This window comes from Glarea lozoyensis (assembly GCF_000409485.1).
Source record: "Glarea lozoyensis ATCC 20868 chromosome Unknown GLAREA5, whole genome shotgun sequence".
NCBI classification, from domain to species: Eukaryota; Fungi; Ascomycota; class Leotiomycetes; order Helotiales; family Helotiaceae; genus Glarea; species Glarea lozoyensis.
This window is the reverse complement of record NW_007361000.1, coordinates 440960-467170: the sequence shown is the minus strand read 5'-3', so window position 1 is coordinate 467170 and position 26211 is coordinate 440960. Positions and strand designations below refer to the sequence as shown.

At 46.6% G+C, this 26211-nt stretch overlaps 11 protein-coding genes across 11 annotated transcripts; 5 read left to right on the top strand and 6 right to left on the bottom strand.

Annotated features, from left to right (window-relative positions):
• Positions 1-568: 568 nt before the first annotated feature.
• Positions 569-778, bottom strand: GLAREA_04357 (uncharacterized protein; the record flags this gene model as incomplete). Its single annotated transcript, XM_008086734.1, has 1 exon — positions 569-778. One exon carries the CDS (start codon positions 776-778, stop codon positions 569-571), a length of 210 nt encoding a protein of 69 aa, XP_008084925.1.
• A 355-nt stretch (positions 779-1133) lies between these two features.
• On the top strand, positions 1134-3830 carry GLAREA_04356 (uncharacterized protein; the record flags this gene model as incomplete). Its single annotated transcript, XM_008086733.1, has 5 exons — positions 1134-1699; positions 1752-2085; positions 2201-2956; positions 3043-3284; positions 3338-3830. The coding sequence occupies 5 exons, from the start codon at positions 1134-1136 to the stop codon at positions 3828-3830; spliced, it is 2391 nt and encodes a 796-aa protein (XP_008084924.1).
• A 571-nt stretch (positions 3831-4401) lies between these two features.
• GLAREA_04355 (Cytochrome b5-like heme/steroid binding protein) lies at positions 4402-4788 on the top strand (the record flags this gene model as incomplete). The annotated part of the gene is made up of 2 exons (XM_008086732.1): positions 4402-4501; positions 4631-4788. The coding sequence occupies 2 exons, from the start codon at positions 4402-4404 to the stop codon at positions 4786-4788; spliced, it is 258 nt and encodes an 85-aa protein (XP_008084923.1).
• A 670-nt stretch (positions 4789-5458) lies between these two features.
• Positions 5459-6843, bottom strand: GLAREA_04354 (uncharacterized protein; the record flags this gene model as incomplete). The annotated part of the gene is made up of 2 exons (XM_008086731.1): positions 5459-6257; positions 6335-6843. The coding sequence occupies 2 exons, from the start codon at positions 6841-6843 to the stop codon at positions 5459-5461; spliced, it is 1308 nt and encodes a 435-aa protein (XP_008084922.1).
• Positions 6844-8131: 1288 nt separating this feature from the next.
• On the bottom strand, positions 8132-10341 carry GLAREA_04353 (Protein kinase-like (PK-like); the record flags this gene model as incomplete). Its single annotated transcript, XM_008086730.1, has 2 exons — positions 8132-9367; positions 9430-10341. 2 exons carry the CDS (start codon positions 10339-10341, stop codon positions 8132-8134), a joined length of 2148 nt encoding a protein of 715 aa, XP_008084921.1.
• Positions 10342-11247: 906 nt separating this feature from the next.
• GLAREA_04352 (Protein kinase-like (PK-like)) lies at positions 11248-12850 on the top strand (the record flags this gene model as incomplete). The annotated part of the gene is made up of 2 exons (XM_008086729.1): positions 11248-11871; positions 11927-12850. The coding sequence occupies 2 exons, from the start codon at positions 11248-11250 to the stop codon at positions 12848-12850; spliced, it is 1548 nt and encodes a 515-aa protein (XP_008084920.1).
• A 942-nt stretch (positions 12851-13792) lies between these two features.
• On the bottom strand, positions 13793-14764 carry GLAREA_04351 (uncharacterized protein; the record flags this gene model as incomplete). The annotated part of the gene is made up of 1 exon (XM_008086728.1): positions 13793-14764. One exon carries the CDS (start codon positions 14762-14764, stop codon positions 13793-13795), a length of 972 nt encoding a protein of 323 aa, XP_008084919.1.
• Positions 14765-16376: 1612 nt separating this feature from the next.
• Positions 16377-18365, bottom strand: GLAREA_04350 (SIS; the record flags this gene model as incomplete). Its single annotated transcript, XM_008086727.1, has 3 exons — positions 16377-17727; positions 17777-17930; positions 18143-18365. The coding sequence occupies 3 exons, from the start codon at positions 18363-18365 to the stop codon at positions 16377-16379; spliced, it is 1728 nt and encodes a 575-aa protein (XP_008084918.1).
• A 1764-nt stretch (positions 18366-20129) lies between these two features.
• Positions 20130-21005, bottom strand: GLAREA_04349 (uncharacterized protein; the record flags this gene model as incomplete). Its single annotated transcript, XM_008086726.1, has 1 exon — positions 20130-21005. The coding sequence occupies one exon, from the start codon at positions 21003-21005 to the stop codon at positions 20130-20132; it is 876 nt and encodes a 291-aa protein (XP_008084917.1).
• Positions 21006-21222: 217 nt separating this feature from the next.
• GLAREA_04348 (uncharacterized protein) lies at positions 21223-24510 on the top strand (the record flags this gene model as incomplete). Its single annotated transcript, XM_008086725.1, has 2 exons — positions 21223-22160; positions 22212-24510. The coding sequence occupies 2 exons, from the start codon at positions 21223-21225 to the stop codon at positions 24508-24510; spliced, it is 3237 nt and encodes a 1078-aa protein (XP_008084916.1).
• A 558-nt stretch (positions 24511-25068) lies between these two features.
• Positions 25069-26180, top strand: GLAREA_04347 (S-adenosyl-L-methionine-dependent methyltransferase; the record flags this gene model as incomplete). The annotated part of the gene is made up of 3 exons (XM_008086724.1): positions 25069-25166; positions 25217-25541; positions 25593-26180. The coding sequence occupies 3 exons, from the start codon at positions 25069-25071 to the stop codon at positions 26178-26180; spliced, it is 1011 nt and encodes a 336-aa protein (XP_008084915.1).
• Positions 26181-26211: the final 31 nt, after the last annotated feature.

The following is a 26211-nucleotide window of genomic DNA, read 5'->3' as shown; positions in this document are numbered from 1 at the left end:
AAGTGACGTTGGTAGATTTCCGAAAACTCAGACGAGATCTGTAGAGAACAACTTACGAGAACTACCCTGAATAAGAAAAAAGAACAGAGTCACACACAAGATTTGTCTGATCCTTCAATAGCAAACTACGCAGATAGTAGCATCACGTGATTATGAGCAGCAAGACATCTCAAGATCAATCATATAGGATATTGATACTCCAAAGCTATACTCAAATTTTGTTCTGTGTTGCGTCCCTATCTCTTTCTAACATAATTGACTGGAGCATAATGACGAGTCGTCTCACGTGAGAGATCGTGCTCAAACATCACGTGGGATTTTCTTGTAGGGCTGAAGAAACTCGGCATCCCCACACCTCCTTTCCTTCTGTCATCTCAACACTCCTTTCTGATCACGCTCTTTCCGCCAGACATATCTCCATTTTGTGTGTCTTCAATAAAGAAAAGGCGTTTCGATTTTTGTCCCTCTTAACGCTTGTGCTACCAATTTTTGTTGTTTGACGCGCTCATTTCCCAATGCGGGCGGTCCAGCCAGTGACGATACTCCGTACACGACGTAGGAATCAGATTCATCGGCCTGGCCTCGCTATGCCTTTGAAACCGTTATGTACCTCCGATCTTGCCCTCCAACGACCGGCCAATTGAGGCGCCTCAGTCAAGAGACGAGAGATTGCAGTTAACGCGACCAACAAGTTATGTGGGCGCAGTTCGTCAACATTGGCGGCACAGCACTGTTGGTTCTTTGCTACTGGACCCAGATCAATGACGGCAGGGCTCATCGGCGTCGGAGATGCATACAAGCTTTGATTTAGCAGGTCAAATCCTCCATACTGAGTTGCACTGCGCAGGTGGCGGGCCGTTGGTGGCCCATTATCAGTCTGAGGATATGTAGCTAAGCGGCTCAGTCCTCTCATATGGAGCAGTTCAGATCTAGCCTGTTGACCTCAATGTTGGCTCGCGTATGTTTTCATGACATTCTCTTGCGAGTTCTCTTTCTCTATTAATCGGGTTTTCGAGACCTTGATATCTCTTTGTCCGTGTGAGAGTCCAAGCGAATCTTGTCTGTCTCTTCCTTTCTCCCGGCAACTGCACCGACTCTGATCACCATTTGTTGTTTCATATGCTACGTTCGCCATGGTTTCTCTCTCTTTCAGTCGGCTGAGACTCGCCAGAGAAGAGACGTCCGCTCTTCCTTTACCATATTCTCCCCCAACAGAGCAATGGAGCAAATCAACCAAGTTGCCTAGTGTGCACGAAAGACAAATCAAGAGTAGCTTTTCTGATCAACGGCTCTTACATGATGACCCGCCTTCCACGATGCAGGAAACGACATACGTTAAATGGGGCGTTGCTTGGGGTGTTCCAGCAATGATGGTTGGGTTCACACTCGCTGGAGTTGCGATCGCAATTGGACACCATGGATACTATATGTCTCTTCATGGTACGCCCGTAGGGAGTGCAGCTAGGCAGAATTGGGCGCTTCGATTTGGGACGGCTTTCTCGTTTCTGTCAATTGCATTGTTGCGAACCGCTTGTAATGTGGCATATAAGCAGTATATTTGGACCTTGTTCAAGCGCAAGGCGTTCTCAATCGCAGCCATCGATAGGCTTTTTCAATTGACAAATGATCTAACAGCGTTTCGGTCTTTGGAACTAATAAAACGCGCCTACTTAGCAGTTGCTCTAGCAGTGGTAGCCTGGTAATTCGCGCAAATCTCTCTCTTTTGCTCAGATTATTGACATTTCTTCTAGGTGTCTACCATTTACTGCTATAACACCACCAGCCACTCTTTCCGTTAGCTACGGGTTCAAGAATGAGAGTGTGATCACCTCAATGCCTGCGATAAATTGGAAATCAAGGAGTATTGCCGATGTCATGACATATTATTCCTTTCCCACTTATTCGAGTCTTCAGATGGCGTCTCGCGCGGCCATGCAAATGAATGTACTTCCAATAGCACCACCTGCCCAAAACGTGTCGTTTCACAGGCAATTCTACGGCCCATCAGTTCAGTGTGCTCCAGCAAATGAAAGTCAGCTAGCAGCCTTTCATACTTACAGGGATTTGTTATGGGACGACCCAGATGTGAGATTCTCTTTTCGTAATAAGCATATCCTCGAAGTTGTGAAAATATCATAGGTGGAAGCCTACGCCATGGAACTTCTATTGCTTTAGAATTGTCGCTGACAGTGTAAACTAGAACATTGTTGCCGACCGAGCTTTTTTTGAGACAGGAAAGCTTAAATGGCCAAACGCCACGGATCCTGAAACCAAAAAGGTCTTTATTGATATGCCCAACGCCTATGCTCCGCTTATGAATGTGTTCTCGGCATTCACCCCAACAGCAGGTGGGAGAGGCTGGAGTGGTTCAGCTTCAACCTCGGTGAACATCACTCAACCTGATACCTACAATAACTGGTGGTCAGGGACACCGAGGGACATAAACGTTACAAAATGGTGGAATCCAAACTATTCTAGTTTTTCGAACAGTATGAACGGCCTATTCAATGGCGTCCCATATACCCCCCAGCAAATATATGCCCAAACCTCAGACCAATCAATTGTCTGTTCCATGGGCAATGCTTCCTTCAATGTCGACTTTACCTTCGTCGATGGGGTACAAACACAATCAGATTATGTAATTTCAGACTTTCAGACCTTTTGGGCACCACAAAGTGCGATTCATACAGCTACATATCTAACTACGGATGGAGAAAATATCGACCCCGAACACTTCCGAGAAATGCACTCCTACATGGGTATTTTTGTAGCTTTCACGGGCTTATTGAATGGTAACGTCACCACAAGTTTGTCTAACATAGTTACTATCCCCAACATATCCAAGCTCAAGCCGTCGGATATCTTGCATTTTGATGGTAATGCTATAGTTGCTTCTGGTACAAGCGAGAGCCTCAAGAATGGTTTAAGTGCATGTCCTGAGTATGCACACGGCAAGGTAAGTTTGAGATCTGGCCAAAAATCAAACACTTTTTCATGTCAACGAATTAAACCATTCCTGCTTTGCTAACGGTACGTCTATAGTGGGATGGCCTGGGAGCCATCGGAATCGGCCACGAAGGACCTGCAACTTGGGATAAATCCTTTAACCAAAACGTCGCCAAAACGGGCCCTGATACAGTTATCCCAACAGAGTTTTTCACCGCAATCAATAACACGCTGTTTAAGAAGCCAGGGTGGATGTGTCGAAATAACACACTTATGAGAGCAATCGAGGATCTGGCGAATAATGTCACCATCAGCATGTTTTCCGACTCATCATTTCTGTAAGTTAGACGTATCTTCCATCGAGTGACGCTAGATCTGACAGACTTTTCAGGACCGAAAATGCAACCGACATCGAAGTCCACCACTTCAAAACCATTAATGTCTACCAATACAACTCTAAAAATCTGATCATCTCTTACTCCATCGCCATCTTCGTCACCCTCTTCGGCGTCCTCCTCGGGTTCTACTCGCTCGATTTTAACGGTGTAGCTCATTCCTCGAATTTCTCCGCCATCATCGGTACGACTCGGAACCAAGAATTAGACAAATACGTGAAAGGGCATAGTCTGGGCGTTTTCGGCGGGAGTAGAGGGCAGGGGATTGGAAAGGGTGATAATTCATATCAGATGGCACTTGAAGGGAGTGCGAGATTGAGGTTTGGGGAGTTGGTGGCCGGAGAGGGGGCGAGGACGAGGAAAGGGAGTGGGAGTAGAAGTAGAAGTAGTAGTATTTTTGAGGTTGGAACTGAGGATGGCACGAGACATATTGGGTTTGGTTCGGTGGAGAATGTTGCTATGATTAAGAAGGGTGGAAAATATGTATAGAATAGATGTCATGCCGGAGATTTCTTTCGGATACGGAAAAGGAGAGTTTTCTCAAGCGATAGATACCATGATTGTAGCGGGTTTGATTTATAATGATTGCATATGAAACAAGCGCTAGCAAATGAAATTATATATTCATAAAGTAAGCTTCAATTATCTTGCAAAGCACTAGTAAAGAGGACAATGGTGTCTCTGTGCTCTTTTCCCAGTTCAACAGACATTTTATAAGATTGCTCCGCTAAGGTCTCATCTGTTCACTCTTTTTTAGAAGAAACTCAGAAGCCGACAATTGAATTAAGTACTTAGTATCTATCCCCATAATTTGCCAACGCGCTCGACCAATCACAACCCCAGCAAGCCAGCTGACTGACGGCCCGAAAAACGAACCTCGGCATCACGAAATCCGGGGATTACTCCAGTTCCCCAACATCCAACCTTCGTCGCTCAATCTCAATTCCATAATTTACAACCGCTACTTCAAATCCGAACTTCAAACTCCTTATTTCAACTAGTCAGTCGAAACCAGCGACAACTGCTCGATCACAATACACGCGAGGACAACAGGCGCAAGATGTCGAAACAATTTACCATCAAAGAAGTAGCGGAACACCACAAGGATTCAGATAAAGGGCTGTATATTATTGTTGATGCGGATGTTTATGATGTTACTGGTATGTTTACACCTTTTCCTTTCCCCCTAACCTTTTCCCCATTTCCTGTCCTCTCCTCTCGCCAATCTTCCCCCAAATTTCCCCACCTCCCCCCCCTCCTACACTCCCGCTAATACGCTCCCTGCACAGGCTTCGTAGACGAACACCCCGGCGGCGCCAAAATCCTCAAAAGAGTCGCGGGCAAAGACGCAAGCAAGCAGTTTTGGAAATACCATAATGAGAGTGTGTTGAAGAAGTACCAGCCGAAGTTGAAGATTGGGAGTGTGAAGGAGGAGGCGAAGTTGTAAATAGCGTTGTTGGGCTTTAAGGGTGAGCGGGGCATAGGAGGGGGGAAAGATAGATAAATGATTGGGCGGAAGAAGGCGAACGGGGAAGAAGGGAAGGCAGAGAAGAGGGGCTGAATATATTGGGATATGTGCGGAGTATGTATAGAGATGAAGGGTGGGGATGTTGGAATTTTTGCACCGGAACTTATTAGAGGAGAACGACGGTGTATAATGTATATACGCATAGATGATTTGACTACATAAAGGACTATGATTTAAAGTATCTCATGAGGTAGCCAAGATGATGCTATGAAGATAACATATTATGAACCGGTGTGTTATTAGCGAACCCAAAATACATGGGAGAGGCAAGTGTACAGTTGCCTGGAGTCTAAAAAATTGAGCCGGACCGACGGGAAACTGAGGTTGTGTGGTCTGAGTATGGATGATTACCATTAGTATGAGGTGATGAGATATAGTCCGACAGCAAGTAGTATTCACAGTCAGACTTTTACACATAGAATTATGTCAATTTCCCTCACAGCATGGCTAGGAAGTGTAGCTGATAATCATAACTTCGTAATTCCATGAGCCTGTGTCCTATTATCAATGAGAATTAAATGTAATGAGACTCGTAGACATCATTATTAAAAGAAAACCCAGCAGCTGCCATCACCCACGCACGGCCAAATCAACGTATGCTACCAATTTCCTGCCCACCACCATCCTCGTCTTCCAAATCATCCACATTCAAATACCCAACGCCTCTCCTCTGATAAAGCTTTCCTTTACCCTGGTTGTCTTTCCCCAAATCCGTAACCGGTCCCACCATAATAACATAAGCAATCCTTCCCTCATCCCTAGGCTTAACGCTTTTGCCCACAATCACGCACCACATCCTACCGTTTTTCAAGTTTTGATTTTCATCTCCACCACCTACCTTTTTACCTTTCTTCTGCACACCCTCACCCTCATCCCAAATAACCCTCCCCTTAACCACCTCCCTCACCCTCCAGACTCTCGCCCTCAACTCGGCCGGCCCTCTATCAACCAAATCAGAATGCACCACTCCCTCCTCTAGATCCTCAAACGGCGATCCAATATCCCTGTTCTTCTCAATATCCAAAAACGGCACATTCATATACCGAATCTCACCCTCATACGCCATCCAGCTCCAAGTCGGTACACTCCCCTCAATGCCGTCTAACCGCTTCAATTCCTTTCCAGCACGCTGCCACAAGAGTCCTCGGTGGAAAAAATCCTGGTTTCGGGTGCTGCTTTGGAAGACGCCGTAGCCGCCTTTGGAATGCAATGCTTTCATGAGTCTGCGTTCTAGACCAGCGATGGCGCGGGGACGATCGGTGGGAAAGGAGAGAGCAAGAGTAGAGTAGCGTTCGTAGAGGTTTTGGTGGAGTTGGAGGGTCATGCCTTCTTTGTAGGCTTGTACTGCGAGTGGAAAGTTGGAGTCGCTTAGAAAGGAGGCTTTTCGGCTGTTGAAGGTCGTTAGCCATGAGACAATCGGTGTTTGCAATCATTCTGTTAAGTGAATTTCTGGGATTCAACTTACTTTGTAGTCTTGGTAAACGTTTCACATAGTATCCCATCTCCACATTCCCAATACGACTGTGTAGCGGTGAAATGAACTGTCCGTCTCGAAAGCGCACGTTCTTGTAATACCCAACCTCGTTGATTCAATTCCCCTTGCTCCACCTCTGCATCAAACTTGTCTATTATTTCACAAACGTGAAATTGTTCCTTATCATCCGTAGACATAGTTACAAATTCTCGCGCAGCTCTGTGCTTCAAGAAGCCATCAAATCGATGTTCCGCACAACCTGCTGCAATAGTGAAATACGCCTGACTGAACACTTGATCCATTAGTTTCGATTCTCTGGCCCAGTCTTGTGCGGACTCTGCGTCACCGGCAGCGCTAGACTTTTGAATTATGCAGAGAGAATCTATCCATAGATACTTGAGACCGAGAGCGCGGGTAACGGTAACAGCATCCTGAAAGGTTTTGGGAAGCTCGGCTATTTCAATTCCCGAAGTGATCTGTTGCAAGTTGTCTTTAGTCATGGTTGGAAACTTAACGCTTAAAGGTTGTTTATGATCAGTAGTGCCCCATCGGTGGGAGAGAACAACGTATTTTATCGACTCGGGTCCTGGATCGGAGACTAGGCTAACGTGAGTAGAAGTGGAATCTCCAACGACCAGAAGGCGTGTCGGATTAAAGGAGTTGTCTGTTGGAAAATGCTGACGATTGTTGCATCTTTCTATCCACGATGAGATTATTTTGGTATGTGTTTCGCCGCCTGGCTCCAAAAGGCGAGGAAAACCGAGGTGAACACCATTGGAATGTAAACGTCGGGATTCTAGAGAAGTTCTGTCAACGTTGTGTTACAGCATCACCATGGACATGCTGAAAAGGAGGCATGGCGTAATCTAAACCACAAAAGAAATAGCACAAGTTTACTCACCAGATGTAGTGCATAATGACAAGATCGGGCTGTGGTGAACACCCCCAATAGATATAAACATGCCAGACCGGACAAACGTGATAAACTCTTCCCTCCTTGCTGCTCGCTTGACGAGTGACTGCGCCAAAAGCCGACAAAAGTCGCAATTATCGGATCTTTGGGTTAAGTATGCCAGAGTGTCAGAGAATACACAATTGGCTGACCAGACCTTGAGTAAGCGGCAGCGTCCGCACAGCTTTGAACTCTTATATCTCACGTCTTTTTCGGGGCTGTTATTGACAACGGTTCCGGCAATACCTTCATCGGGTTCATATACCCAGTTGTTGTCGAGCTTGTGCACCGTAATAGCGTCAGTCTCAAACGTGATTTATGATCGGGGAGGTGCGAAGAATTGCACTTACAGGCTAATTTGAGTCAGAATAGAAAATACTGTATGTGTTTCGGGTCATAATTTCGCTAATGGGAAATAACGTCGAGATTTAAATCACTCACGGTCTGCAAGAACAGAACAGTCAGTGGTCAATGCCTAAGATCGGGCTTGATTTGTTCGTGACTTACAAACTATGGCCACCGATTAGCTTGAATCTGGAGCGTTTAGGTACGTTATAACGCAGACTTACCATCTATAGTTGAAAAAAAGTGAGTTATCAATATTGATTAGTGATGTATATATTGAGTGGCGTTGCTTACATACTACACCGTAATGTAAGTACATGTCCCAAAGTTATCAGACGCGGACCTCAGCCACGAGAGCTTAGTAGCGACAACGACACTAGAAAAGAGGAAAAAGCTTTCTTACTTTCTTTTCAATGAATGTGTCAGCTACTGTCAATAACTTGATACCTATTCAAAGTACGTACCTCTTTTCTCTGCATTATGAAGAAGAATTAGCGGGCACTTGGTACCACCCGTAACGGGAGATTGTGACGCACTCCTTTGGTGGGGTCAATGTGAAGTTTTGACCCTGTTGGATTAGCCTTTGTACGAGGTGCTTCCGGCAATTCCAAGCCTGCTGGAGTTTCCAGGCCGTCCCAATTCATCCAGTTGAGCGTATCATTTTGCGCAGCGTCAAGGATTTTCTTGATTTCATCGTACATCTCATTCGCATCCGCACGCTGAGGTTCAGAACCGTCGTCAGAAGCCGGCCGAAATGTTGGTCTTGTTACGAATACAGTGGGCGAATTGGCAATATCCGAGGGCTCGTTAACGATGGTAGGTCCGGTACTTTGGGAAAATGAATCACTGCGGTTTACCAGAACTTTGACAACCAGAAACCTATTTTCAATTAGATCAACCAGACGTCCCAGTGCAGTTTCATTCGCTGGCAAACATCTCGGGTCATTCTTGATAGTCTTGAAAGCCGCGCGGACCACATCCTTGACCTGAACTACTGGTCCATTTTCGTAATATGGCTTGTCGCGTCCAATAGCATTGCGGAATTTTTCTAAATCCTCGTTACCATACAATATCCAGATTACATATTCAAGATACAAGCACCCAAGTGACCATATGTCGTACCGTCTCGTTCTCGCCTGTTCGACATTCGTCTCACTCTCCGGTGGCGAATACATGGTGGTTCCGCCCGATGTTTTTGTCTTTTCCAAGCGGAACTCGGTGGCTTTTTCATGAACCCTGGCGAGACCTGCATCGGCGATGACAAGGCTGACTTGACTTGGGAGAGTGTCCAGCTCTTTAGTTGCCTTGGAAAAGCACAGAATGTTCTCTGGCTTTAAATCGCCATGGCGACAGCTTTCGTCCGGGTTTTTCTTTGGATGATGAAGCGTTTTAATAGCATCCGATAGACCTACCAATTGTTCAAAAAACCATCGTAAGAAGCTCTTCCACTCATTGGGTTTGAGGTTGAACGACATGTTTTGTGTCTTGCGCCAGAAGTCACGCAAGTTACCCTCTTTCGCCCACGGAAAGACGAAAAAATGTCGTTGGCCTTGTATATAATAGGCAATAACACGAACTAGGTGAGGATGACTTTGAGTCCCAAATCTGGTCAAAATAGCCGATTCATTTTTGGCGAGATCGAGGAAGTCCTTAGGATTAAGGTATTGAGCTGCCGTCAACTCCTTCACAGCCACGTGTGGATTACCATCGTCGTCTGCCGCTTCTCCCTATGCCAGTTAATATCACAGTATCAAGATATGTATGTTCAAGGCGAGATATTGAGCCTTACAATTTGATCGGTATTGGCAAAAGAAGACAAGTGAGACCGATGCATGACGAAATGTCGAACGATGCTGAAATTTGTTATATTCTTCTTTTCTCCTTCCTCCTCCTTCAAATACGGCATGTGACAACGCGGGTCAAATTCGTTAGGGGCGTCGGTTTGCTTGAAAAGAGGCACATAAACTTGCCACTGCCACATACACAAGGTGTCAATATCTACCTCGGATATTTCGCTCCCCTCATAGACTATCCTTTTCTTGACTCCTTGAGTAGATTCGATCGTCCAATCCGTGAGGGAATCATCGATGGTGTCCGAATTCAATTTGCTAATCGGGAACATATCATCACCAAAACCCTTCTGGTAGAACAACTCTAGCATTTGTACCCGACTTAGAAGGACGAGAAGGGAGAACAATTTAATTGCTTTCTGGAGTGTAAAGTTTTTCAATTCTTTGATATGGGTCGGAGAGCAGTCGACCCCTTTCGTTTCACAAAGTACCTTTTCCACAGTGTCTTCGATAATGAGGCTGCGAATATCAAGTCGAGAGATCCATGGTTTTGGGGTGCCGTCAATCTGAACGTTTGTCCGGATTTTCATCAATTCTCTCCTTAGCACTTTCGTAGCTGACATAGTGACAGCCTGATGCGCCCAGGAAGGTGCTATGTATGATATTAATTTATCGAAGCTTGCGGGAAATGAGGACCTTCTTGGTGGGCGCTTTGCACTTCGTCTTTCCCTAAATTTGTCTTGAATGAGAGAACTCCCAGTACTGGCTCGACGGGAAGGAACAATAATCGGCCAACTCGGCACAGAAGCGAAGTGCTTGTCGTCCAGCGGGCTTGACTCTGCTGACGAACAAACCTCGCTCTTAGAGCTGGGCCATGGGCTGAGAGTAGTGAGAATCTGCCTAGGACTCATGATAACCTACGGGGGAGTCGATATCTTTGCTTGACCATCTCGCGAGGCAGATTCGGTGAAGCAAGGCTTTTGGGAATTTGCCGTGGAAGTGCCAATTGGCTTGCATATCATCGTGGGTGCTTCATTGGAATAAACCCCGCAATTCGATATACATGACATTCCGCATATCAGCGTCGGCCACCACCACCGTCGTTCTTATCTGCTTGAGTCCCAAAGCGAATCTTTGCGGGGTTATCAGAGTCCACGTTACACAAGCCTTGCGTTGCCTGGTCGAGGTGGCATATCAGACGAAGGGGGCTATACTGGCAACTGACCAATAAATAAGGAAGAGTTGACGTAGACAGGCATACTCGAGCAAGGACTGCGGTAATTAGCTCGATCCATATCCATGACTTCGTCAGTAATTCATAGAATGACTTGAAGATGTTTGCTCATCCACAGAACGCCCCAGCTTTCAGAGTAAGCCGCATAAATCTTAAGACAAGCCATTGGAAGCATTGTCGAAAGCGTGGTAGATTTCCTGCTGAAGGTTGCAACACAGCCTGAGAGGCTTAAAACAACGTACCTGCCGTCCAAAGACTGTGGCTTTGAAAGGTTCCGCGCGTGAGCACTGGTTATAAAGATATGAGAGATCCACTCCCAAGGCTATAGATTTGCTCTGCCAACCCACCCACGGAACTGACAACAAACGAATCGCCCGAGAGGACCAGAGGCCTATAGAAGTTTCCTTTGATGAAAAACCTGCGAATTGACAGACATCGGAACAGTCAAAGCCTGCACAACAACCATTCAAGCCCCACCAAGCACCCCCACTTCAGCAGCGAGCGCCTTCAACCAAGGTGAAGAAACACAACATAGACAATCGCAAGCTACGCTGAGCGTGATATTCGTACAACTAGCACCACAATGACGTTGTATAAAAAATTGACGCATCCGAAGTTTTTGGACCCACTTCACGCCTCGCGCCAATACGTCCCCCGGGATATTGTCGATAAGGCGATGACCAAGGACAACATTGAAGCCCAACTGGGAAAGAAAGGTAGAACTTGTATGAAATTCCGCAGCTCCCCGGCCGAAAAGATAGTAACGCGTAATGCAAAGAACCTTCTTGCGGTTCTTGTATTCTGCAAAAAAGCCGGTGATGTTGAGGATCTGCTCGAGCACGGCTTTACGGACGAGGACCTTCCACTCATCAGTACCAAAGATGATCTTCCACTGCCCAGTACCAAAGATAGCTTTAAGTCCACAGATGAAGCCTCGGAAACCATGGAACATGATTTCGAGCTCCGGTCAGCTGGTGACCCCAAGAAAAAATGGCGACCACCCGAAGAATGGGACGAGCAAGATGTTGATTGTTTCCTGCAAATGCAGTGGATGTTTCTCGCACCAGTCTTTGACGTCTCTGGAACGCATCGGCAAATTCTTCGAGACTGTCCCTTGCCTTTCTCGGATTTCACGGAGATCATGTCCCACAACACAGTTGTAGTTTATAAAGCCAAGGTGAATTCCTCTCACCAGCAAGGATTCGAGGTAGTCAAATCCATCTACTGCCAACTGTCGTATCAGAAAGCTAACTCCCTCGAAGAAAGAAGCACCAAATCTTCACATTGCCCTTAAAGAATTCAAGATATCGAAAGAATTCAAAAAAGAACAAGACAATATGGAAAAGATCAGAGGACTCCAAAGGTATAAACACATAACCCAGAGTTTGGCTACCTTCGAGCAAGGAGACCCGAAAAGATACTACATCATTCTACCGTTCGCTGAAGGTGGAGATTTGACAGACTTTTGGAGGACTAAGGACATCAAGTCGAGAACGCCTGCACTGACACTTTGGTCTTTGAAGCAAATGCTGGGCCTTGCTGATGCTCTGCAAGGTCTCCACAAACACATCGATATAGGAGCCAATTGTCGTCATGGCGACCTCAAGCCAGGGAACATCTTACATTTCATAACCGATGGACAACCAGAGGGTATACTAAAGATCAGTGACTTTGGTATATCGAGGATCCATATCAATGAGACTTTTCAAAGAGAGGGAAAACCTACTACAACCAGAGCGACTACACCTTCCTACGAGGCACCCGAGGCCTCACCAATCCTCAATTTGAAGCAAGAGAGGTCTCGTAGATACGACTTATGGTCAATGGGTTGCATATATCTGGAGTTTGTGATATGGCTTGTGGAAGATTGGGAGGCCGTACAAAGCTTTACCAAGGCGCGAGAGTCCGACGGGAATAGAGAAATGTTGTTCTACCAAATCGACGGTACAACAGCCAAGGTTCATCAACAGGTGCTCGACAAGATGTCGTGTCTCAGGAAGCATCCACAGTGTAGCCCCGGTACTGCGCTAGGTGAACTCCTGGACATGATAGAGCGATCTCTCCTTGTGGTGGATGTGGAGTGTCGTGTGGATTCAACATACCTGTACAATCGACTAACGAAAGTTGTTCGGCAAGCAGAGGCTTTGCCAAGATATTTGGTGGGAGAAGGGCAGTCTATGGGTTAGTCGAGTAGGAATATGTTGTAATTTTGGGCGAGGTATTCTTAATTATTTGGGCGTTGTTTCAAGGTGGTTGATGGGGTACGTTCGTTCGAAAAGTATCCCTAAAAGATTTGGTCGGGTACATGTTTGATTATTTTTGTATTTTTGTATTTTTGCTGGGTGTATCTCGATAGGAAGGCGGTTTTTTTCCTGGATTAACTGGTGTTATTAGCTGTGGATGTCTTGTTTTTTTAGGGTCGGATTAGTGAGGTTGTTAGACTACCTTGGAGCTTTTAAATATCTAACGTCGTGTATTTTGTCCATAGCGTCATCGATTCGGACCTCTGGGTGTATCAGCATACACTACCAGTGTCAGTGCAAATTATATATAAGGAATATCAGTTGTGGTGATGGCATGTATTCAAATGTGTGTCGATTTGCAAGAGTTGATGTTGTTTTTTGGGCACGGAAATTCAACGCGTCACGACATCACGTGGGATGAATGGATAGTATGACTATAGGCTCGCGGAGGACAACATAAGTGGCAGTCGAACTAGAATAGTTCGATCAAGTTGACGAAACATCGTAATTTAGTAGATCAACTTAGAAGATTATCACTATTTCGTGAACAGTTTTAAGAAAAATGTGGCTTTTTAAGCTCTATTCGAAGTGGACTTTTAATTTAGTCTAAGATTTACGGGTAAGCAACTGCCACTTATTTTGTCCTCCGCGAGTTAGGTTTCACCGCATCCTAAAACCTGGAATTACTTCCATTAGTTTGTAGCAGCTGGAAGAAAGTTCAGTAGACTCGAACACGTCTCTTCGGCAGCAGAAATCCAATGTCCTTATTATCGCGTAAGGAACAGAAGTATTGTGAGGAAAGGTTTGAGGAGATAGACAGTGTACACTACTTAAGTTTTAATGATTTCATAAAGCTAAGCTATATCAAGAGGTTAATCCACGCCATCAGAACATCAAACTCCCCAATAAAGCACCACCAGCCAAACCACCTACAAGAGGCAATCCCATACCTCCCCCATATCCTCCGCCGTAAGGTCTTCCATACCCAACATTCGGTCTTAACATCATAGAGTTAGGTCCATAAGGACCAGCACCCCAACCGTAACCACCACCACCATAACCCATGCGGCCAGGATAACCACCACCCATTCCATACCCTCCCATTCCGCCCATTCCACCCATACCACCGCCCATACCATATCCCATACCTCGTGGAGGTGGCTCGATATAAACATCCTTGCCTTGCTTGTCCTTGCCTAGTAATTGCGGTTGACCAGTTTCAATCGCCTTTGCCATACAATTGCGAATATGCTGGTGTCTCTCATACGCAGCTTGTTCTTCACGGGCACGTTGTTCCCGAGCCCGCTCTCGTTCCTCGTGGGTTGAAGAGGTAATCTTATCCTTCATTTTGCGCGTGAATTTGGATACACCTTTAGGTTTTTCTTCGCGCGGTGGCAGACGATGTTCGTTATCTGTGTCCGGATCGCTGCTCTCGGCTTGGATATCTGCATCGGTTGGGACGCGGTGGAGGGATTGGATTCGAGAACGCTCTTCGTGGGGGAGACTGCTCATGTATTCCTCATCATCGTATGGATGGTGCCAAATTGCGCGATGAGGATTCCGGCGGGTGTCGACGAAGAATTGATGGCGGGAGGCGGCATCGAACTGTCTGACCCAACCTTCAGGGAGAGGTCTTGCTTCATCTTCCATTGATCGTCGGGCAGCTGCTGGAATGCCATTGCGGACCTTATGAGGGCGTGGAACTTGGAGATGGGAAGCATCTTGTGCAGGACGACTTGAACTCGATGCTGAAGTACCTCCAGTGGTCTGGTCGGTGCGGGAGTATGGTGGAGGGGGTTCTGATGGTGTCGAACCTGGGAGAGGTGGATCGTTCGGTGAAATAGGTGGAGGTACCATTTTGATGTAGTCCGCTTGTGTTGTGTTCGAATGTTACTGCGTGAACAATGTAAAGCTTCGAGTCGTGTTGTTGTTATGACAGAGCAGTCCTAAGTTGCCCCTCCAAGCTCCATATATTGCCACAGCTTTCCTGACGTCACGTATTACCTTGTTCCAGACCACACTGATCCACCACTTATCCTTCAATCGGCATTCACTTCAATTCGGCGCGTTTTGCAGTCGGGATTGGTCCTGCCATCAACACAGTCGTGTGTAAAGGTCTCTGCAAAGGTCTGTATGCGTAGATATCCTCCTGGTCATCGTCGACCTGTATTTTCCGGTGCGGATTCGAAACTGGTGGATGCGCATGTACTGCGAATATAAAGAGCATCAAGACGACTGGAAGAAATGAGAGTTTCATTGCAAAGATCTGTCGATGGTGAAAGCGCTGTAGGGAAGAAGCTCCTAGGTAGGATTCCAGAGGTAATTAAGACGTTAAGAGGAAAGAACAAACAGCGAACAATCACAAACCTACTGGAAAAGAGGCTCGAGTCAAGCACTAGCTTGACTGGTTTTTCTCTTCATTCTTCCGCGGCTCCCATTTAGAACATATCCACAAGTATTGTCCACATCATGTGTTTTTGTGGTGAACGTAAGAGCGCCATTAAATGACGATCTCCGCGCCTCGAACTTCACGAATGTGTGGCTTGAAGGAGGGCACGTGGCCGAGGTAGAGAGATTGGCTGTTGAAAACGAGACTTAGTTTCGGTGGGGAGGTTAGCAATATATAGATTAATTAGCAGAACAAATTTGAGTGCTTTTAGTTTGAAGTCCCCGATTGAAAACAGAAATGGTTAGAAAAAAGTTTACTGGATCGCGAAGTAGGATCAGATCCTGGAAATTCCGCTACAATCCTCCAATCTTATCAAACACGTGATCTAAAAGGATAAGCAACTATCCTAAAAGATCAATTCAAAAGCTCGCCTCCCGTGAATAAAATGCTATATCTAATTAAGCCCTCTGTAACAACGTCTCTTACATGACTAACTTTTGGATTTTAAGCTGCAGACGGGTCACGTGAATCGCTTCAACTCCACATATTTGTAGCATGTTATCCCTTGCTTACTATTCATAGCCTACATTATGGATGTCCTTCTAATGCTACGGGAAATAGGGTGCCGGCGACCGTTCACGTTAGTGGCTCGATGACTTTGGGAAGCGGGGGAAAGGGCCCGTGGCACTAACTACAAGACAAAGATGTGCAACGAAGATGAGAATGTGGAGAGAATTTGATCCAGAAATCATCGCGAGAATTATATGAAGCATCATTCCCTTAGAACACCAATTCGCTATCGATAATTTAATCGTTTCCAAACGCTCGTCTCCCAAAGATTCTATCCAAATACCAATGATCGCTCCCATATTTAAGGACTAATATCCATCTAATCTCCATCACAACGAAGAAGCTCTATTGTCCCAAAAGACTTCGTAAGAATTTTGCTCTCAACCCGAGAAACTCTAACCCAAGAGATACCTGATTTGGCTGCGCTAGCACTGATATCAATTCCCGAACATGACTCCGCACTAAACCGCCCATGATTGAAAACGCCGACACAAATACCACCCGGTAAGCTTATGATAGAAGCTCTCCTATTTCGATAACCCCACACATCTCATCCTCTTCCATTGTTACTAGCACTATGTCATCGCCGAATTTGTATTGGCCTCCTGGTATGGCGCGGCGGTTGTTGAATATCCACTCTCTGGCTTCCGATACTTCGAGATCAGCTGAAACTTGAACCCATTGCCTACGTGGGACTGCCAAGTCAGGGACACGCGATGCTAAGACTTCTGTGTTGCTGAGTTGAAGCTTCTTCATGCGTCGTGGAGGAAATACTACTTCACCACCCATCCGAATCCATCCGGATTTAGACTGGAGCATGGCAAACCCAACTTGTGCTACTGATGAGGATGAGCCAACGTCTGGAATATCAATGATTGAGATGGCTCGGTCGGAGATTCTCTGAATATTCTGAATCGCAGCACCAATTGCACCGCCCGGATGGTTCTTCAAGAACACGCTTGAAAGTTTTTGGTTGTATAGTTCGCTAGAAGCAGTTATCGCAAGCGCGTCTCCAAGAGCAAGGGCCATGGTAGTTGAAATTGTAGGTGCCTTGACACCGAATGCGGCTTCCTCGGAAATGGGTAGCGGCGCTGGTAGAAGAATCGTTCCTGGTCTTTGTTTGATCAGCTCGCAAGCCGCTGGGTGAGCAGCTTCGGTGATGATGATAGCCGGTAAGCAGGAATCGAAATGTGGCAGCGCTTGGAGCAACTCCCCGGTCTTTCCAGAATTGGAGATGAACAAAATGGTATCCTCTGGGCAAAGGACTCCTAGATCTCCATGCAAAGCTTCCGAGGGGTGCATAAAGACTGTGGTTATCCCGAGACTGTTCAAAGTAGCTTCCAGCTTTTTTCCAATATGTCCACTTTTGCCAATCCCAGTAACCACGATCTTTCCTTTCCGCCTTTTGCATCTGATAATCTCTTCCACCGCCGCGTTGAAACCCTCTTGCGCAACCAAGTCATTCTCGTAGAGTCTGGATAGTCCTTCTAGCGCCGAGGCTTCGGTACGCAGAACGTGCAGGGCAGTTTCCAATCTCTTGCCAAAGGTCGGGAAGGAAGTAGGTATCTCAGGTGGAGTGGCCAATCCATCCAAACAAGGAATGTCATCACCTGGAGTCGCGGGGGAGGGCGGAGAAGGAGGCGGCAGGGGCGGGCCGTGGGAAGGAAGGCAGAGATAAACCTCGCTGTTCTGAATCGGGTGGTGGTCAAGCGCCATTGTATATGTATGAAAGTCCGTAAAAGGTGTCAAATAGATATCTCTCCTTCGTATGGTTCGGATGAGTTTCTTCGAATTCGATTGTACAGATGGTGACGCCTTCGTCCTGTGATATCTGGCTGTGTGGCGTAGACGCGATAAATTTCTACGTGAATCAGTTACATTGTGCAAAGGACATGGCAGAGGATATTGACATACGATAAGGACTCGAGGTGAAAGCCGATCTGTATGTTGCGACCGTGGCAAAGATAGTCTTCGATAGACCTACGTGATACTTGGTCTGTGTCGATACGCTTTCTTCAGATGGAACGAAATGTGAAGCGGCGTTTACGTAGCACGCGGGTCGCACTGATATTAGGATCCATGGTCCATTACTTGTACAGGTGGGAGGTGTAGAGGTCTTGTAGGAGACCGAAAGTGATGATGGTGTGGGAAGTGGATGTAGAAGAGACAAAGAGGAGGGAGCCGCGTCGGATAGAATAGGTAATCACCTCTCGGCCGTTCACGTAGAGCTCGATACGATGCACAATAGTCTATTGTGATCCCGGTTCCAAATGTACCTCCACCTGGACCCTGAACCAAACTGTAAAGACTGCCCAGGACGGCAATTCCTGGCCATTCCTGGCCATTATTATTTTCGTTGCGCTTGACTTCGGTCATCTCGGACGGCGTCTTGGAGGGGCTCGCAACGAGAAAGATGCAATCAGAGTCGAGCAGCGTTCCCCACCAAAGATTTGGGTGGTGTCGTCTGGGCTCGGCTGTGGATTGCTGAACCCTGTACATTACCGGATTCGCCCAAGGTCGATTACGCTAGCCCCTGGTTTGGTTGGTGTGATTTTCGATCTGCCAGTATTTCTTGCATTTCACCACGACACCAACAGCACGCAATCATCCCCTGCCTTGGTTTCGCATACGACCTTTCTTAACGCCTTCCTCCGTTCGAGGCGCGCAGAGCTGGACGCTGCAGACGGCGCAGTCGATCCATGATTGGAGAACTTATCAGTTTCTCTGGAATATGGACTATGGAAGACCCCGAAGGCTTCCAACCATGCCCGCATTCAAACCTACCTAGGTAATTGCTAGGATCATTGAACAATTGCACAACCGTTTGGACGACTAGGGGAGTTGCGTGCATTGTGAGAGTCATTGATTTGAAAGCATGGCACCGCGTAAATGGAAGTTCAAGGTGTGTTCCTTGATTATGTGGGCGTTCTTCGGTGCATCCTTTGGTAACCTTAACCTAAAACAATATGCCTCTCATGTTGGATATGCTGTATGAGTAAGAAGCTTACTCTTAAGCAGTACGTACAGAATCAGACCATGTCCAAAAGTCTTGTTCCTAGTCGAGTTCGACGACTTTGTACAACTACCTAGTCTTTACAGCTAAGGACGTACAAGATGCCGGCGCTAGAATGAGAGAACCTGGGGTTTTCATGTCGTATCTCACTCCATACGCCTTGTGCTCCCAAGACTGCACATACCGTTGGTAATCCTCATGCGGGAACGGATGATGTCGCGCTCTTTTGGAAGCAGATGTGCGTGAACCAGCAAGGCACTGCTTGGCCGTTGTGAAATCCCGGCAATTCTGGGGCACAACATGCATGCTGGCGGTGTAAGGGGTGGATTACAAGTCGGCGAGTGAGACTGGAAGGTGTGCCACGTGTGGAGACAAGTCGATGTGATTTTGAGGTCAAATCTCATATCAGAAAGCCGATCTGCTTCGCGTTCGCTTTGGACCAGGAACTGCGTAGCACATATCCGAAGGATTCCAAGTGGACACTTGTTATTGCTAAATGTGCTACGTGACAACTCATACTGACCTGATAGACGGGTACTATCGACATATTGAGGTATATTGTTCGAAGTTGATCAGGGTGTTCTCTTATCTTGTCGTCTCCATAGCCAATCGCTAATCGCCGTTGAGTAAATCGGGGTTCTTACGCAACGGCTCGAAGCGAAGGCCACCAGAATCTCACAACAGTAATGGCGTTTTGCTCTGCACTTGAGTCTCAGAGTTGCCAAATAGTACTCGATCAGGCTTCGTCTGCTTTCGAGCGTACTTGGCTTATCGATCATATTTTGGACTTTCACAATGCGCGATTGAAAAGAGTATTACTACGCTACGCACAAAGGAGCTGGAGACTTCCAGGACTCACCCTGAACAGTACTCGATCAGAGGTTCTCTAGGTTTTAACCTACACAATCATTAGTAGCTTAACAAGGACCTGTTCGCTAGCCTAAAGTTTCATGTTTTACATTCTGGTACAAAATCAGGTAGTTTGTTGTAGGTTTGCAAAAAATATATAAGGTATTAGTTAGTAGCTGTGTAGATTGGCCCCTAACCTAGTAGGTAGGTTCCGAAATACATCTCAACGGTACTAGTTTTGTCGTCGCGCGCACGCGTCTATATACTAGACTCATCCGCTTTTCAATGTCCATAATACGCTCAAGCAATTCTTGTACAAATTATTTCGTCAAAGCCGCAGGTCACGAGAAAAGTACATGCGAGCTGTTATGGGATCACGTGTAGCTCTATGGCTCTAAATTCTACGGACCAACAACCGTCTGGTCAAATTCAAGCAACGCACCCTCAACTTTTCCTGTCCAGCTACTCAGTAATTCCTGGTATTGCGAGATGTCTTGACCGAGTTCAAATTCAACGAGTTTGCCTTTGTACTGAGAAGGATCGACCTCCAAGCTTCTTGCCTCTTTTGGTGTCTTCGTCTTGAGATGGTGTGATGGCTTCAGTCCTCCCGCTGTCCAACCTGACGCACTCACTTCGCAGATAATCGGCTGAGAGTGCTCGATCAAGGCTGCAAAACGAACCTCCGACGGCACACCACGTTCGGTAGCTTTGTTCTCCTCCACTGTCCAGACACACGTGTGCTTTTGCGGTATCCCTCGAACAGAGCCCTCAATCACGAATGCGTGGTCGACCTCGACAGCGGATTTACGCTCGGTACAAGGAGTTACTCCAATCCCTACGGGTCCTACGGAAACCGTCAGAGGTAGCTCCAGACCCCAGTGCACAGTCTTGGATTCTTCTGCTGTTCCTCCAAACGCTTTTCGAGGAGCATGTTGTTGTATCCGGACTGGAGGAACCACCGACGAAGCTATGTTGCCAGAGACTGACGCCGGACTTGAAGGCTTCTGTGAAAGCTTTACTACTAGAACGGCGCTCTGGAACCGCCTTCCAACACCAGGGTGGTACACAGTATGCCAAACGAATAAGCTGTGTTTGCTATCAATGGCTTGGATGGTTGTGAGTTGGACGGATAAATAAGATCCTGAGCCTTTGGCGTCTCCAGCCTCGAGATTTGTGAAGCCATCTTCTGCCACGGCAGGTTTGGAAGGCCATGAGCCGAGTTCCTGATTTTTGAGATTGTCGACCTCAAGCTCAATTTTGATTGTTGGAGGTTCCATATTGGTAGCGCAAAGTAGCGGTAGATGCTGTCAGTCACTTGAATGAACAAGTCGAAGAGTGCAGAGGTTCAGCTTCATAGGCATCATCCAATGGAAGCAAAAGGTTTTACGTAAGCGCCGCCGTGTTACATGGGACATTCTCACCCATTAATTCAGATGAGTTCGGAACTCTTAATTGCATGATCCACCCGAATTGTACCAAAAGTTAGCTGCAATGATGCCCTCAAAGGGTCTCGAAGATGTCCCTCGGCTTAGATCTTCTGGACAATATAACGCAGCCTTATCGATATTATCTGACGAAAATTTCGAAAAATCCGAGCTGGGATCGGAAACTCAGCGGCAACTATTGCTTGAACGACTTTTATGCAGCGTACTCTCACAAAAATTCCATGCTGTCAAAGAGCTTGCAGCACTCATCAGCGAACAAAGCTCGGCTTGGGCAGAGATTGACACAGATCTATTCCGGCTGATCTACGCGTATGCACGTTTTCACACTGCCATAGACCTCAAAGGAGCACTAGATGTGTTCGGTGAAGTTTATGGTAGGCATTTGCGCGACACAAAAGTTTCGGACTTTCAGCCTATCCATGTATTGCTACTGTGCTTTAGTAGCATCATCATACACCTCGGTAGTGCTTTCTTTGGCACCGAGGACTATGAATGTTTGCAAAAGCTTGAAGAGCTTCGACTTATTTTACTACAAAACGGAAATCATAATGAGTTAGGAATGGTCCATCTCACTGAGAAACACTGCCTCAATGCTCCCGACCAAATCCAGCATTTGCAAGCAACAATTGAGTCGCCTAACTTTAAAAAGAATCCCGGTCTCGAAGTTCATCTTAAGGTACTCCTACTAAATGCCTACTATAATACAGATGATCGTCAGCGTGCAAACGAACTGGTCTCTGATTTATGCTCATCTGTTCTGGCTCAGCACAATTATGAAAGGCAGTTGTGCGCTCAATATCTAGAAGTTAAGTATACTGAAACAAGCAACGAGGTCGATTCCTTTCTGGAAACCCTCGATGCTACCGTAGAGATGCAAGCTACTGGGGATTTGTGGCAAGAAATAGGATTTCTACGAGCCCGTAGACATTTGATGTCAGGGCTTGTAGATCAATACATAGAAGAGTTATTTGCTCTGTTGAAGCAAAGGTGAGTCGCAAGGAATTTTCACAGAATTTGCGAAATCTAACTTCATGGCAGTCAATCGTGTATACTTCCTAAAACACCTACTGATCTCATTGAAGGAGATCAAGCCCAAGACTCCGTAGCGCCCTCGCAGTCCGCATGGTTGTTCTGGCGTCAGTATATGGATCTACTCACTGCGGATATGAACGCGCAAAATAGACGACCCTTGGCTGTTCGATGTGCTCAGAGTTTCTTTGAATTTCAAACTGAGTGCACTATCCCTGAGCTACGATATACTTTGTCTACTGTTCCTGCAGAATGTTATGAGGAGATTGGGGACATGCACCAAGTTCTACACTGGAGAGGTTTGGGCGCAGAAATTGCGAAGGATTGTGATGACGAGGACATCAGGGACGAAGCTGACTGCAACTTCCATCTTGTGTTTGCGGACGATGCCATCATAATGATAGATGACCCACATGGGGTCAAGCAGAAAAGCTGGAACGCCGCAAAAGTTCGAGATCTAGAAATTCTCTACGAAGAGACTAAAAAACAAGAGAAGTGGAAGTATACCTTCCGCTATGCTCAGGCTCTTCTCGATAAAGAACTTGATCTAGCAGTGGCCAATGGTCGGCCACCAGCTGGTGAAAAATGGTATGCAAACACGCTGGAGGCACTTAGTCACCTCGGAGTAGCGGAACAACTATCCTATCGCCCACGTGTCCTATTCGCCTTAGCTCACGCAAAGTTTGACTTCAAAAGTTACTTGGGCTGTATTGAAAGTTTGCAGGAGGTTATCAAGATCTCCAAAGTAGCCAACAACCGTGTCATAGAGACAAATGCCTTGTTCACTTCCGCTCGAGCTTGGTTGCATCTATATCAGAACAGCCCCGAGCCATCACAGTGGTCATCTGGATATGAAAGCGTAACGGCTTGTCTTGCCTTGTGCACACAGGAGCAAAGACTAGACTGGAAGGCATGCTGCCACACATTACTAGCCACCATGTGGTATGCAAAGCGAGATGCCGACAACGACGCCCTGCAGAACACATTATACCACATCACCCAAGTGCGACATAACTGGACCAAGGTGATGCAACCAAAATTTGGCAATGTGAAGCTCGAAGACCTCTTGACAAGATACGCAATAAGTGGGCGAAACGCAAAGACACCATATTCGATATGGCGCATGGCTGTAGATATCTGTGTCACCCTCCGTGAACATAGTCAAGTATGGTCTTGGATTGAGTACAGCAAGGCGCGAGCCTTTCGTGAAAGTCTCCACAGCTGCGAAGATGGGCTAAATCAGCAGATTACAGAACCCGAAATGGATGAAACGGGGTTTGATCGCTTTATGACTGGGCAATCCATCATTATGGTACATTGGATAATCCTCGAAGAAAATATTCTGCTTTGTGTTCGCGAGGATTCAACTACCTATATCTCCTTGGAACTCAATTGCACCACATCGCAGGTAAAAGAGTGGTACCATGGCCTAGTAGCTTCGAATGAGGATTTGTCAGACATTGAAACTGCCGATGAGATCCTGTCGGAGCTTCAAGAGCTTGTACGGCCACTTATTGATCTCGCCACTAAGAAGAAGGATAGTATTTTCATTCTCTGCCCTACACAGGTCATCTTCAAAATCCCAGTTCATGCAATCCCTGTGGATGGCACTTGCCTTCTTGACTTGGTTCCTGTCGTTTACACCCATTCCTTTGCAGTCCTCGGACGGATAATGCAACAAAATTCAACTAGCTCACGCCCAGATGTTGGGGAGTTTGAGTTCTTTGGTAGTCCAACAGGAGATACCCCAGCCGGATCTGAGGTCGTCCGCAAAATTGTCGCACAGTGCGGTAGACAGGAACATGTCGATGATGTTTCAAAAGACGAGTTCTTGAAAAGCATCAACATGGCATCATGGATACACTTCCACGGCCATGTCATATCCGCAGACCATCCTCTCAATCAAGCGCTACTATTCCACCATGGTGAGAAATTAGCCGCCCGCGAAATTTTCAAAATGGATTTATCAAAAAGATCGCCAGCAGTACTCCTCATCGGCTGCGGTTCAGGTGTCGAGAGGTTAGATCCAGGGGATGAGCCGCTAGGCCTTGTATCTAGTCTGTTATTTGCAGGTGCTTCTTCGGTCATTGCCACTATGTGGCCTATTCATGATCGATTGTCTGGTGCAAAATTCAGCGAGCACTTTTATGGAATTGATTGCGATAAGAAATTTAAATTTGAAGGGTGCATTGATCTTGCGAGACGGATGAGAGACGCTGCTCTTGCTATTAAGAGAAACCCAGCAACCCAAGCACCGTATTTCTGGGCTGGCTTTGCGCTGTATGGTCGATGGAACTTCAGAGTATGAAGTTGTTATAGTTTGGGCATTTCCGTCAGCGTCAACTTTGTGTGTGGTTGATCTATTTCGATTTCTCGCTCTTCTCTACATAACCTTTCCGCCGATTACAGGTCGCGGCGTCGGGTAAACATTTCTCGAATCAAGGATTGGGAAAGTTCTTTGTCTTTTCATGAGCAGAGCGCTATCTCTTTGTTCATTAGCTAGCCTGCGCCTGAGATTTCGAAATCAACCCTTGGGATCCTTTGTTCCAGAGAGTACAAGATTTCTTGGCAAAGCCACCCGTTGGTGTTTTCACAATTTCATTGACCAGAGAAGCCATATTCGGCGAACAATATTAGTAACTCCAGAGTTGTTGCGACAGTGTTGCTACTAGGCGTTCCGCTTTCGCTATACGACAATATCAACCAGCGCCTCATCGCATGATGGCATTCCTAGCTTCGAAATTGTGTCTTCAAGATTGTTTTCTTTCTAGAAGCGTCAAGAAATGGTAATAAAGAGTTTTATACTTTATGTACGAGCCGGAGTATTGCAGTAGTCTTCCAAAGTCTTGAATCAAGAGCTTGCAAAATGAAGGATCAAGGCACTATCTATAAGGAGACATGGGGGGATGAGACACAAGAGGAAGCTGCTGAACGGCATAAACGAGCATCAGCGATTTCTTCCGCGTAAGCCTTTTTAATGAGCGACTTCATCATCAGTGCTGACAGATACTCAGTTATTATGACTTAATTACCGAGAACTACGAGAGCGGTTGGGGGCGCAAGTTCCACTTTTGTCGTTTCCTACCAGGTGAAACAATTGATACAGGACTTGCGCGCCACGAACACCTTCTTGCACTCAATCTCAAACTCGGTCCTGGCAAAAAGGCACTGGATCTGGGCTTTGGAGTTGGCGAGCCTGCGAGGGAAATAGCTCTATTTTCAGGCGCTCATGTGACTGGTATTAATATCAACATACCTCACATTGCTCGAGCTCAAGTTCTGTCGAAGCAGGCAGGTATTGGGGAAGATAAAGTAAAGTTTCAATTTGGAGACTTCACGGTAAGCTCAAGTGATACCAAAATTATATATACTTTTACTGACCAGAAAAAGGACATTCCATTCCCCGACAACAGCTTTGACGCGGTCTATGCTATCGAAGCCACCTGCTACGCAGCTAACCTCAAAGACGTCTACTCCGAAGCCCACCGCGTCCTCAAACCTGGCGGCTACTTCGCGACCATGGAATTCATGATGACGCCCAGATACGACGCTTCCAACCCGGTCCACAAACAAATCAAATACCGCATCATGCGCGGCACCGGCTGTCACGACCTAGTCACCGAGCCCACGGTCCTCACAGCCCTCAAAGACAGCGGTCTCCAATGCATCCGTCACGAAGACATCCACGCCACGTCTCAAGGCGGACCGCCCTGGTGGGCGCCCATCGATGGCAATATGGCTCCATTCTGGGCCTGGAGGGATAAATGGATGATCTTTAAGATGAAGGAGTGGTTTTTCCATATTTGGCTGTTTCTTGTGTGGGTTCTTGCGTGCGTGGGGTTGATGAAGTGGAAGGATTATGTCTCGATGGAGGAGCTTTGTGAGGGCGTTTGGGGGATGAGGGATGGTGGGCGAGAGGGCATTTTTACGCCGGATTTTATGTTTGTTGCGAGGAAGCCGGGGGGTAAGGATGATTGAGGGATTAAATGGGTTAGGAGGTTTGGTAATG